General features: G+C 41.7%; 1 protein-coding gene across 12 annotated transcripts in view; it reads left to right on the top strand.

Moving 5' to 3' along the window:
• ELMO1 (engulfment and cell motility 1) overlaps positions 1 to 13,976 on the top strand; it is a 734,972-nt gene that overhangs the window by 486,400 nt on the left and 234,596 nt on the right. For all 12 annotated transcript variants that reach the window (XR_006716458.1, XM_045495324.1, XM_045495323.1 and 9 more), the window contains one exon: positions 5,640 to 5,748. Coding sequence is in view for 11 of the 12 variants with exons in the window: in XM_045495324.1 (XP_045351280.1) it covers positions 5,640 to 5,748 (109 nt within the window). In the remaining variant the exon portion in view is untranslated. The remainder of the gene's footprint in view (positions 1 to 5,639; positions 5,749 to 13,976) is intronic.

The following is a 13,976-nucleotide window of genomic DNA, read 5'->3' as shown; positions in this document are numbered from 1 at the left end:
TGTGTGAAAGGGGTCACACAGGAATAGGAAGAGGGGGGACAGTGAAGAGATAATAAACAACAACTGGGTCAAGTCTGTTTTAGGCACTTTGCCTTTGTCTTGTGATTTAATTTGCACAGAAGTCCTGGGAAGTGAGTTTTTTATAACTTCTGTATGTTTCAGAAAGAGGTGGAATGCCTTGTGCAAGTTAAACTAGTTTTGCCAATGCTTCCCGTAGCTTTGTGTCAGAATTGGGACAAGACAGACAATCCCTCCTCTTTGGAGAGAACACATTACAAGTTCACACCCTGTCCTTGGCGGCCTGTGAAGAGGCCACTGTGCCGTGTCTGACTCCCAGAGCCAAAGCAGCATATGAAAGAAGACTTCATAGATTAGAGGTGGTGGAAGAAGCCGTCAAGGCTCTCACTCCAGGGCTGGAGTGGGAAGACTGAATGGATTGGCCTTGCCCTAGAAGTAGAGAGCTCAGCAGAAAGTAGAGGAAAATGTGTCCAGGACAAGCAGATGAATAAGTCAGCAATGTGATTGATATCGAGGCTAAGAGGGCCAGGGTGGCCCCAGGAGCAAGAAGGAGTGGGTGTTAGAGTGTGGCTGGCCTTGTATTCAGAGCTTAAATGCCCAAGCCAAAAAGGTTCATGATCTGAACCACTGGAGAAGAAGAAATGCAGAACACTCAGAGGACTATTCAGAATTTAGGGAGGGAAAGCCTGGAGGCTATTCCATGCAGCCTCAGTCACTCACTTTGAGCAATTGTTACTGATCTTCACGGGATAAATGAGATAAGAGAGAACCTTATACTTTTGTCTAGAAGGAGCTGGGATTTATAGACCCACTTCAGTGAGATAGAAGACATTGATCAAAGTTACTTCACCACTTTAGTCATGAAATCCATTGAGGTTTATGATAATATGTATGTGAAGACCATTTTCACAGGAAGAGATCTGGAAATTGAAGACTTAAAAATGGAGTTCTATGACTGACTTGGGCTAGCTCCATGCTTTAAGCAAGCCAACTCTTCACCTTGTTGCCAATACTTTTTTAAGAGTCTAATAGTAATACCTGCCTTATCAGTCTTACGGACTTATTGGGGGATCAGTTGATAGAAGTTAGGTATATATACCCTGAAAACCTGAAAGTATTTAAAAAACATTTATACTTAATATGGCACAAGTATCCACTGTTTTATTTTACGAGACATGCAGACAGTTAAAACTTCTTTTGGGGTATGATGTATTCTACGATGAGTGATAATAACAGGTTTTTGTGCTTCATCTATCATGGCTTCTGTTCCAGTATGTTTGCTCTTAAAACTAGAGTGAGGAAAACATAAACATGGAAAATAGACCTTGATATTTCCAAATGGAACTTTTCAAAATGATGTCTTAGGTGAGCATGGTTAATACCAGAATGCTGAACATAGGTAGAACAGCAAGTTAAATGTTTTTATTTTATTTTATTTTTAAATTTTTTTAATGTTTATTTATTTTTGAGAGAGAGAAAGAGAGGGCACAAGCAGGGGAGGGGCAGACTGAAGCAGGCTCCAGGCTCTGAGCTGTCAACACAGAGCCCGATGCAGGGCTCAAACTCCTAAACTGCAAAATCATGACCAGAGCCAAAGTTGGATGCTTAACCAACTGAGCCACCCAGGCACCCCAAATGTTTTTTTTTAAGTTACTGTCTAGTTTAAGAATTATCTTTCACTATAGTAATATATTATGAATAACATTCACGATCATAGACTTCTCTGAATATTTCCGTCGGAATATTGACCCTAAAAAGCACACAGGTAACTTTAAAAATTACTGTCTGCCTTGTCTAAAGAAACCACTCCAGAAGGAGGTTTATTTTTCTTTAGGTAGGTAAATATGATAAGATGGATGGTACATTAAAGAATAAAGAGAAGGGCTTCTCAAAGCTGATTTACATATTGATTACTTAAATTACTCCTTAATTTAGTGCCTGCTAATAAACAGTGCCTTGGAAATGTTTCCGGAACATTTATTGGCTGCAGTAATTCTATCTCCGGTGTATGCAGATCACATCCTCATTAAATATTGATGTGCTCATGAAATGTTAATAGAATGTTAATGTGAAATGCAGGGGATCTCCTCAGTGGGAGCTGGGACTGGCTGAAAACTACCTGTCTTCTGTCTTTTGTTTATGTTCTGTCTTCTTCTTGCTCTGTTGTTTCCATTAATTCCCCCATCATCAGGAGGTTTGGATTTGCTCCTTAATATATGTATAGCCGTCCCAGATACAACATTTTTAAAAGAGAAAGATTTACTGATTGATGGGAATTTAGTTGTTCTCCCCTCCTGCTTCCCTGAATTGGAATTCCTGGTTAGAACTAGAATGAATTCCTCTAAAAGGAGAAGGGTGATTCAGGATTAAACTAACGAGTCTTTGTGCTCAGCAGATTGTGGAGAAGAGATTGTGAAGAGGGAAGGAGCCTTTCAAAGACTCGAGCACCGGTCCTTCCTTGCTCGACTGCAGAAGGGATTTAGTTGGAGTGTACGTTCAGCTTTCTCAGAGAAAAAACAATCAACTCATAACATGTGTTTCCCTAAAGACACTGCAAGGAAGAATTTTTGTCATAAATCTCAAGGACAATAAAGGTTATGCTCATGATGATATTCAGTACATAATTATTTATGTGAGCATATGTTCCAAATGGTTGAAAAGCCTCAGTAAACAGTACGGTTCATCAACTTCTTGGACAATCGTGAGGGGGGTAAAGCGATAATGGCGAAGGCTGTGAGAACTGCTTGTGGCACAACAAATGCAGGAGGAGATTGAAGACACAGACTATGTTGTGACTATGGTTGGGTTTTAAGGCAGTCCTGGCAGGAATCTCCCCAAACAGTTGATTTGTTAGTGGGGTACTGTCAGTGCATATAATAAGATGCGTATATATGTGTGTTTTGGTGTCTGTGCAGAAAATAATCGGAGCACATTCTTGTTAAAATCCTACTCCTTTGGTTCTAAGCAATGCACCTGATATTGAACTCCCTCACATCACTTTGCTGTTTGGAACCCTGTCCATATCAATAAGATAGCAATTTCACTTACTTTTCTTTCCTCCCCCTTTTCTTCTCTCCTTTCTTCTTCCATCCTTTCAAATATTCTTTCTTTTATCTCACTTTCCTAAAAGCCTTCCCCTCCTTGTCCTCTTCATTCCTTGTCTGCCTCTTTCTATGATCACATGCCAGATGCCCCATGCACACTCAGTCTGAGCTGCCCTAATCTCTGCCAGGGATGCTGCCCAGGCCCCCCCTTTCTTTCTTACTCCCTCTTATCCCTTCTCTGCACTCAGATCTTTTCCAAACAAATCAGGCCATGTCACTCGTCTGCCTAAACCTTGTGATTAGCATCTCAGGATCTTGGAGTGACACCCCACCCAGCCCTGGGGCAGAGGTCTTGGCTCACCTCTATGCTCCCCAGGTTTGTTTTCCCCCTCTCCAGCTCCTGGAACCCCAAATGCTTCTTTGGGCAAGCCCAGACCCCTCCACATTATAGACCAGGCAGTCTGCTGGCCTGGCCCAAACACATCCTACTCATCTACTCAGGGGCACCGTCCTTGATACCTACACCTGGGATATTCTTCCTCCCAGACCTCGACTTGGCAAGCTCTTTCTCATCCCCAATTCCCAGCAGTCACTCAGTTATCTAAACTCTCCTCTGCAGGCCTTCCCCATTGCTCTTTAACACCTCAACCAGTTATTTTTTTTTTTTCCCATAACACTTGTGATAAACTAATTACCTATTGTTTTTATCTGTCTTCCTCAATTAGAATGAATGTTCAATGAGGTCGGAGCCCTGGTCTATCTTGTTATCTACTTTGCGGGGCCTCTTCCTAGTCGATAATTACCATTATTGATTGAATGAATAAAACACTATTTCTGCCACTGAAGATTTTGTAGCCTAAGGGGTAAAACCACATAGGTCAGTGCACAGAGTTGATGTAGACTGGGAGACACCCACCTGCTCAGGATGTCGTGTAGCTCTTGAGGAGGTACCAGGCAACTATATCTGAGATGGCTCCAGAGATGGATAAAGTGGTTATTCCTTTTGTTGACACATGAATTTGAAGTTCAATGACTTTGAAATAGAGTTTTCTTGCTTTGTTTTTACTTTTGTCCAATCCCTGTATACACACTCCCTTAATTATGGTAGGAACATTTCAAAGTGTCTTAAGGATAGAGAAGAATTATTAGACCAACCAAAGAGTTTTCAGAGGAAGTTTTGAGCAAATAAACTGTAAAGACAGGGAATCAGCTTTTCTGCAGGAGCAAAGGTTCCCAGGGCTCTCCTATGGCCTTTCCTCTCTGCTTTCCTTTGCATTTGTGTTTGCTTTTCTTTAAAAAAAATTTTTGTAACATTTATTTATTTTTTGAGAGACAGAGTCGGGGAGGGGCAGAGAGAGAGGGAGACACAGACTCTGAAGCAGGCTCCAGGCTCTGAGCTGTCAGCACTGAGTCTGATGCAGGGCTTGAACCCACGAATTGCGAGATCATGACCTGAGCCGAAGTTGGATGCCTAACCGACTGAGCTGCCCAGGTGCCACCCTGCCGCCAAATTTTTTTTATTACAGGTTCGCATTCAGGTAGCTCCTGTGCTCACATACCTTGTGGACTGTCAGCACAGTTGGGCCAGTTTTTTTCCCCTTTTGTATGATAAGTCTCAGGGACAAGCTCTGGTTGGTTCCTTTTGTGTCACATGTCCCTTAGGCATGCTTCAGTCAACTAATGTGGGGGGTGAGATCCTGTAAGAACATGAGAACCTCTGTAGGCAGATAGGGGGAATTAAAGGGTGCCTGGGTGGCTCGGTTGGTTAAGTGTTAGACTTTGGCTCAGGTCATGACCTCCTGTTTCATGGGTTCGAGTCCTGTGTCAGACTCTCTGCTATCAACACAGAGCCCACTTTGGATCCTTTGTTCCCCTCTCTCTGCCCCCCTCCCACTGGTTTCTCTCTCTCTCTCTCTCTCTCTCAAAATAAATAAATAAACTTAAAAAATTTAAAAAAAATAATAAAGTGTAGGAGTTGAAGGCCCAGAAGAGCTGCTATTCACCAGGAAAGAGAAGACTGAGGGGAGAGAGCATGGTCTTATCACTTCAGTAAAAGGTCTTTCTTGTCCTGTTTTGAAAACCTCTCCATCCATAGGCACTTCTGTGTAAGTGGAAACCAGCAAGCAAAATCTGCTCTGACAGGGTGGAAAGTTTTAGGAGATTTGGAAACCATGTGAGTTTTAGGCACTATATACTGAGTATATGCTTAGAGTACAATTGTGTTTTGCCCCCAACCCTTTGTTTGGCATTCTGGGGTGGATCTGTTTCTGTTACCACAGAACCAACATTATTTTTCAGGTTTTTTTTTTTAATGTTTATTTTTTTATTTTTGAGAGAGGGATAGACCAAGAGTGCAAACAGGGGAGGGGCAGAGACAGAGGGAGACACAGAATCTGAAGCAGGCTCCAGGCTCTGAGCCTCAGCACAGAGCCCAATGCGGGGCTCAAACTCGCGAACCTGAACTGAAGTTGGATGCTTACTCAACTGAGCCACCCAGGCGCCCCATCTTAGAACCAACATTTCAACATTTTCTACAAACTGGCTTCCCTTACTTACCTGTTCCCTTTCCACTTGCAGATTGTGCTTGAGAACAGTAGCCGGGAGGATAAGCATGAATGTCCCTTTGGCCGCAGCAGCATAGAGCTGACCAAGATGCTGTGTGAGATCTTGAAAGTGGGCGAGCTGCGTAAGTAACACTTGTTTCCCACATGGGCATGATGCTTTTGGCAGGGACCCCACTTCCAGGGTTGTGCGTGGACCTACGCAAAGAATTCCCAAGGTGCTGCCAGCGGTGCATGGGTATCCCTGTGGACCCAGCATTCTTTGGCTCAGGCTTCCAGTGCATGTATTTCTGCACGTCTGTCTTGGAAATACACATTATTGTTATCTACAAGTGGAAAAATTTGCAGGTATGATGACTGAATTTCAAATGTTATTGAATGAGTATATATTAAAATAGTCCTGCATTTAGTAATCTGTTAAGGAAAAAGATGTATGGATTTCTTTTTTAAAATTCTGGTTTTTAACCTACCAGTAGATTATTTTCTTTTCTTTCTTTTGAAACAATTTTTCTCTGTAAAGAAAAATTGAACACTTTAATAAAATCCTCTTCTCCCAATATCTCACTTGTTTAGAATACTTTCTCTAAGAGAGAAGGAATTATAGAAGAAAATGGGTAGCTGATCATGACAAATGTGGTCAGAGATATGCTCATTGCTTTTTTTCTTATTTATATTACAAAATTTAGGAGAGGACACCCAGGAAAAGCAGGTATGATAATTTTCCTGCCTTTTGCTCACTGGTGTAATTTGGGTTTAACCTGTTAAGATGAGTCTGATTTAACCTGGCTTGCAGTCATTGTCAACATTTAGCCTCCTTAAAGTGGCTGAGTTCCATTCCCTCCAATATCTCTAGAGCTGACACACATATAAATCTTCCCTTGTAGGCTTAATAACATGGGCGCCAGAGAAGACTGTTTATACCAGAGGAATGTTGGATGTTTGGTATTTGTTGTGAAAGCATAAATATTCAGTTACCTGCTTGAGAGTTTAAAATAATGGTCTGAGATGATTAATGGAAAGGAATCCAATGATTAAATTGGAAAGGAGGTTATGCTTTATTTACATTGTAAAAACCGACTATAGGTACTATTCAGGTAAACTAGAAAATTGAGAGCTTAGGGAGGAAAAACGAGGAATTTAAGTCTGTTCGACCAAGCACAGCAAATATTATCATCCTCCAGTGTGGGTGGATGGGGGAAAGAGGCTGAAATTGACATGAAACTGCCATGAAAGTTCTTTACTTATGAGCCCAAACTAGGTCATCTGTGCATTAGAAGAGTAGTAGCCTGACCGAGAGATTTCTGTGTCACTCTGCTCAGGTTCACTGTTCACCAAGGTTAACATTTCAGTTTACCTGGATCCTTTTTTTGTTTTAAAGTTTATTTATTTATTTTCAGAGGGGGGAGGGGCAGAGAGAGAGGGAGAGACAATCCCAAGCAGGTTCGTGCTGTCAGCACAGAGCCTGATGTAGGACTAGCAGTCAAGAACCGCGAGATCACGACCTGAGCCGAAACCAAGAGTCGGATGCTTAACCAACTGAGCCACCCAGGCGCCCCTATTTACCTGGATCCTTGACCCGAGTTATCCTTCCTACTCTCCATCAGACTAACTTGTTGAGATTTATGTCGGCTGCCTAGCTTACTGTTTATTCATTTGAAGGATTAAAGTCCTGAGTCAAGCAGATCCTACTGAATTCCTCATCCTGACAGCAGTGACTGTTTCATGTTTATCTCAATTTTATGGGGGGCGCTGCAGGAAGTCACTTGCTAAGAAGCATTGCAAGACCCACTAAGATTTTCAGAAACTGGACAACAGTCATGCTCTGTCTCGATGGTGCTTGCTTTGTCTAGGTTATCACCCCACATTGCCCCTTTCCCTATGGCCTGCTTTGGCCAGTTCTCACCTTCATGGCAGTAGAAAGTGTATAGAGTGTATTCTTCTGTGCTTCACTACTATATCCAGCCTCTGCTCTTCTTCTTTGACAACTGACCCATATCTATCGTGCTAAAGGTTGACACAGAACAGAGATACAGAGGAGCAGAGGGAGGGAGGATTCTGGGAGTGAAGGGGAGCTGGGTTCTGTCTCTGCCACTTAGGATCCTCATGGCCTTGGGTAATGTCCTCACAAACTTCACCATGCTCTTACACCTCCACATTTTCCCCAGAAGTAGATTGGTAGTATTTGGGGTGATGATTTGAGTAGTTGTGTTCATTTTGCTCTGGGCACAGAGAGGTACACGGGGAATAGAGCGTATTCAGCCTAGGGAGACCAACTTGGAAAAGATGGCCAAGTTCTAGACTGTGTGTGGGCAAATATGGATCTGATTTGGACTTTCATCCATGTCAGTGTGGCTCTATTTGGTGGGCAGCAGCCGGGGACCATGGTGGCAGGAGTCTGAGCAGACAGTTCTGCTCAGGTGAGTGTCAGCTCTGTGCTTTGTGGTGGGGGTGGAGCCAGGGGTAGAGACACAGACTAGGGACTGACCTCTGGCTGGTGCAGAGCAGCTCTGCAAGACTTTTGAGGACCTGACATCAAGCCAGGAACTAGGACAGAACTCCATTCCTAGGGACTGAGATAAAGAGTGGGGATGAAGGTAAATACCTTGAGGATCCCTGGGGGTGTTCCAGGTGCTGCTCTTGCACTGTACATTATTCCGTATCTCACCTTCTGCTGCAGAGAAGGTTCCAGCCTTCTGCAATGACTCATTTAGTACCTGGTCTGGCCCATCTCTGCAGCGAAATTGGACTAGGTTACCTAGGGCCTGGTATACCAATGGCAAGCTCTCTTCATCCAAGATGACAGATGCATTTATTCGTCTGTTTAATCAAAATCTATTGGTTACTTACAGTGTGCCAAGGACTGTGATTGAACACTGCAGGTACAAAGGTGAACCACTTATGATCCCTGTCCTCCAGAAGCTTGCGCTTGAGAAATTTTTGGGACTGATATCTTCTATTCTTAGTTATAAATGATTGCGTATTTATTTTAAATGCCCATTGTCTATTCTAAAGTAGAATTTTGCCAATGTTCTGATAGTTTGAGGTTTTAGGTTGGCCTATTGCTTGCCCTGCAAAGGTCTTTCTGGACATTTTGCAAGGCTTATGGAGGACTCCACATTTCTGAAGTCTACATGCCCAAATGAGATGTTTTCTGCTCATAAAATATTAAAGGATTCCTACATTCTGATTGAGTGCTAGACATCAAATGATGAAACACCCTTTGGTAAGAGGAAAATTGCTTTTTAATGGATTGCCTTTTGCCCATTGCCATAGTAAATAAGTTGCTAATATGGAAAACAAATCTGAGTGCACCCTGATGTTGAGGGAAATATCTGTTTTTCTTCTGGGGAAAATTAGTTTCACATACAAATCCATCTTCCTTTGGTTTCAATGTGTCTGCTTTTCTCTGTTTCTAAGTTCATGGTTCTTCTCATATTTGTGTTAATAATTGATCTGGAAGATCATGGTTGTACTAGATCTATAAGCAAGTGCAGAGATCAAAGAAGTTCCACTTAAAGATCTAACTGATTGAGAAAAAAGACATATACAAGAGTAGAAAGATTCAATTTTCTACAAACGCTTTGTTTTTTGATTTAACTTACAGTCTTTGATGAAATCCACTTCTGAAATACTGGTTATATTTTGATGTCCAAAGCAAACATACTAATACTCAATTAAATTAGTGATACCAAGTATTTATGCAGTTTTTTTAAGATTGCTTTTTAAAAAGCACTATTTTTCTGCTTCCCAATTATTAACATTGCAAGAGGTGAATGTTTAATAGTGTGGTATAAAAACCAACATCTGATCATTTATATGCTTAAAGCACTTTATCAGGGTTATTTAGTTGAAGCCCCATAACACCCCCAGTAGTTAATCAAGATCAGTAGCATCTATGTTTATTAATGAAGAGAAGACATAGACTTACTGCATATTGTCTGGGGTCACTGGGCTCAAATCAGTGCTCAGGAAGCCCAAAGAATAGTACAGAAAGAAGCAGAAAAGTAGAATGGTTGCATTTTGGCATCTGGATGACCCATCTTTGAATCACAGCTCTGCTACTAATTGCACGCCTTGGGCATGTTTCTTCCTCTGTTCTGAGCTTCAGATTCCTTATCTCTAAAATAAAGCAATACCTGCTGCACACAGTTAGTTGTTGGGAGGATTAAATAAAATAATGGGCGCTGCTTTAGTTGCAAGATAGATGATTTTTTTGCAAGTGATAGAATCTCAACTTTCCATAAGCAGACTGCAGGTTAAGTGACAGAAGGAGAATGCTCTGACTTAAGTAATAGCTGGAACCAGAATCTGGAGCAATGACTCTTGTTTCTTCACTCTTCACATTCTGTCTAAAATTATTCTTTATAACCTGCTTGGTTCATGAGTCACTTTTGAGAGCAACACACTTGTTTTTTCCCTTAGTTTCAATCTTAAAAATCACAAAGAAGAATACCAATGGACCCGGAGGTGGCCACAGATCCCCATTGGGCTGGGTTGTATAATTGGCAGTTCCAGTTAGAAGAACAGGACTGGGGTAGAGTGAAGAGCAAGTCTTGAGAAGAAGAGGTGTATTTGTGTGTGTGCAGTGGGTAAGGGTGTGGGGAAGTGGGAGGTGGTGCACTAACAGAAGAAGGGAGTCATCTCACAGACAAATACAAAGATATTTGCTATAGATGTGAAGTCCTAGGCAGATACCTAGCTCTTAACTGGGGCTAAAAAAATGGTAGCTGTTGTGTTATTATAGCACTATCCCCCAAAACAGTAAGTTGTTGAGAGATACAAGGAAACCTTGAGTTTTACACAATAGGTTAATTACTTATCTTTGGGATATGTAGCCCCTGATCCAGTTATATTCCAATATCAAGTAGGGCTAGGATATTTCTTTCTGTCTCTCATTCATTCATTCATTCATTCATTCATTCATTCATGATACACAGGGCTTCTTCTCTATACAGGATCTAATCCCTGATGACATGGACGTAGAGCACACACTCCATTCTCAAGCAGCCTACATTCTGACTGGGGAGTCCTTCATATAAACAAATAATTAGAAAACACATTGTCATTTAGAACATTACATTTAAGTTACACTAATATCACTAGGAGGCAGTGGTTGGTTCTTTCTGTCCATAGGAAGCTAGACAGGCTAAGGAAGGGAGAATCTTGGGAGGTTTGACACAGAAAAGGAGATACTTGAATATGTGGAATCACAGAGATGAAAATATCCAGGTAAGCACAGGTGTGTGTATGGTGGGCAGCAGCTGTTAAAAATTCCAGGCAGTGAGATGTAGGTGAAAAGACTTGGAGGGTCGGAGAATTCTAGTTCTATATGGCTAAGGCGGGGGGGGGCTTGAGGGAGTAAACAAACGGAGGAGATGCTGACGGAAAAAGCAAGAGTTAGATCATAAAGATTTGCCATGCAGAAGAGCTTGGACTTTACCATGTAGGCAGTGAGAACCGATAGAAGGATTTTTAATCAGAAAAAAATGCCCTTGGGGCGCCTGGGTGGCGCAGTCGGTTAAGCGTCCGACTTCAGCCAGGTCACGATCTCGCGGTCCGTGAGTTCGAGCCCCGCGTCAGGCTCTGGGCTGATGGCTCAGAGCCTGGAGCCTGTTTCCGATTCTGTGTCTCCCTCTCTCTCTGCCCCTCCCCCGTTCATGCTCTGTCTCTCTCTGTCCCAAAAAAAAAAATAAACGTTAAAAAAAAATTTTAAAAAACAAAAAAAAAGAAAAAAATGCCCTAGTCCTAGGCATCAGATTCTAGGATTAGATTTTGTCTTCTGGCTGTGACAAGAACTTGTGAGTACAGGGCCAGTATCAGGGACAAGGTTACTTCAGCCCAGCTAGTATAGCAGTGAGGAGGCTTTTCAGCTTCAAGTATTAGAAATCCCAACTCAAAATGGCCTGTGTAAGAAGAACCTGTATTGAATATCATAATTGCAGAGTTGAGTAAGTCCTAGAGATGGTTAACTGTTCAGTAATCTCATCAAGGACCCAGGTTCTTTCTACCTTTTGGTTCTGTCATCCTTGATGTACAAAATTTGTCTTTAGGCACGTAGCAAAATGGCAGCTGCCATCACATGGTCCAGGGGAAAAGAAGCTGTCTCTTCTAGTGAGTCTCTTTTAGACTTGTGGAAATGTTTCCAAAAGTTCTTCAGCAAACTCTCACATCTCATCGGCTGACACTGTGGCCTGTGCCTACCCGAGTCATTGATAAGGGGAACAGGAACAATCATTAGCTGCTCCTGAGACAGGGTATGAAGCCAGCCTTCCTTGAGTATATGACCACAGGATGATAGATAGCTAAAGAAAATAGGGAAAATAGCTACTTGAAACCCTTAATTCTGTCTCTTTACTTTCAAAACTCTCCTCTGCATTTTCCTTACTGCTGCAAAAAACTATAACAAATTGAAGTCAGATTACAGCCCTCTGTCATTTTGCCTTCACTGGGAATTGGGGAATGCATTAGTATTTTTTTTAATGTAGCAATATCAAAGGTTGTGGGAAAATGGTAATTGAGGTTTGATTATAATGTATTTCATTTTTCATCACTAAGATGCTAGGGCTCCACTACCTTACTTTCCTTTCAGCAAATGTATATTTTTCACCTCCTCAATTATGCTTTTGTATGTGGGTTATTCTCAGGCGTATTTTGAAGGGCAGAATGGACACATACATTTGTGATTCAGGTCCTCATATTTCCCTGAAATAGTTTTTCCATCTTCACCTATGTGACCATATATAATTAGATTAAAACTTAATAACTGCTTCTCTGCGGGGTGCCTGGGTGGCGCAGTCGGTTAAGCGTCCGACTTCAGCCAGGTCACGATCTCGCGGTCCGTGAGTTCGAGCCCCACGTCGGGCTCTGGGCTGATGGCTCAGAGCCTGGAGCCTGTTTCCGATTCTGTGTCTGCCTCTCTCTCTGCCCCTCCCCCGTTCATGCTCTGTCTCTCTCTGTCCCAAAAATAAATAAACGTTGAAAAAAAAATTAAAAAAAAAACAAAAAAACAAACAAACAAACAAAAAAAATAACTGCTTCTCGGCTTTGAAAAAACAAGAACGAAATGTACATCACATGCATGGAAATATTCAGCATCTCCTTACTTTGTCTTTCAGTGACGATATTTATTACAACACACCAGTGGTGCTGAGTGAAGCACCTTGTATAATTCATCACCCAGACACCTCTGCTTTAGCAAGTAAAAATAACACAGATGAGCAATCTGAAGGACTCTTTGGAGTACAGCAGCAATTAGAATAGACACTTAACTCTGGGACATTGGTGTTTTCGTACTTTGAGAAGTACCATCCATCACTTTGATTCTTAGAACATTCTGGCTAAAGAAAACTCAAGAAAAGTAGTTTTTTTAACAAGCCTCTTAAGGGCCTTTCTTTAGCCCTCTTAATACTAGCTTATTCCTAAGCTCCCTGGAAAGTTGAAGCTTCTCAGACCTTGACTCTGTCTTGAATCTTCATTTTTCTATTTCTGCTTTCATATGATACTTCCACCTGCAGCTTAACGTAAAAACAAACAAAAATAAATACAATAAATGTTCAAGGCCTGAGCCCATTATTTAGAAAGTTTTATCTACTTTTGGCCCAAATTAAAAATGTCAAAGGAGAACGTATAAGAGTCAGTCGAAAGTAGTTGTTTACAATAATTATAGAACTGATCTCAGGATTTGTAATAGCATTATTACAAGGCAGGAGGATTTAATGTAAGATTCTTGTATTCAGAATCAGAAGCACATGGCAATTGGCACAGCTGATACAAGTAAGGGATTTTGTCAAGATGGTCAGTCATCTTGCTCCTTTGTCTCCCATTTGTAACCTGGGAAAACTTTCATCATCATCATCATCACCACCACCACTGCCATCATCATCATTCTCATCTCAGAACTAGATGAAGAAATATAGGTTAAAGTGTTTTGCTAAATGTAAAGTGCCAAAAGTTTCACATTTTTTGCTAAATGTGAAATACCCTATTTGTGAAGGAGACAACAACAGAAATATGCAGATTTAGAGATACCGAGGTGTATCTCCTCCTGTAGCAAAGTCAACTCTGTGCATTTAGTGGCTGCCTTAGAACCTGAAGTTCTGTGGTTACTTGCTGGTGTTTCAGGAGGCAGTACTTGTGGGTACTTCTAAAATCTCAAGGTAATTCTTACCTCCTTCGGAAGAGATTGCTGCGAGAAATTAAACTCGGTAGTTTAAAAAAAAATTTTTTTTTTCAACGTTTATTTATTTTTGGGACAGAGAGAGACAGAGCATGAACGGGGGAGGGGCAGAGAGAGAGGGAGACACAGAATCGGAAACAGGCTCCAGGCTCTGAGCCATCAGCCCAGAGCCCGACG

This window comes from Leopardus geoffroyi, chromosome A2 (genome assembly GCF_018350155.1).
Source record: "Leopardus geoffroyi isolate Oge1 chromosome A2, O.geoffroyi_Oge1_pat1.0, whole genome shotgun sequence".
Classification (NCBI taxonomy): Eukaryota; Metazoa; Chordata; class Mammalia; order Carnivora; family Felidae; genus Leopardus; species Leopardus geoffroyi.
The sequence above is the reverse complement of the archived record's forward strand: the minus strand, read 5'-3'. Positions and strand labels throughout refer to the sequence as shown.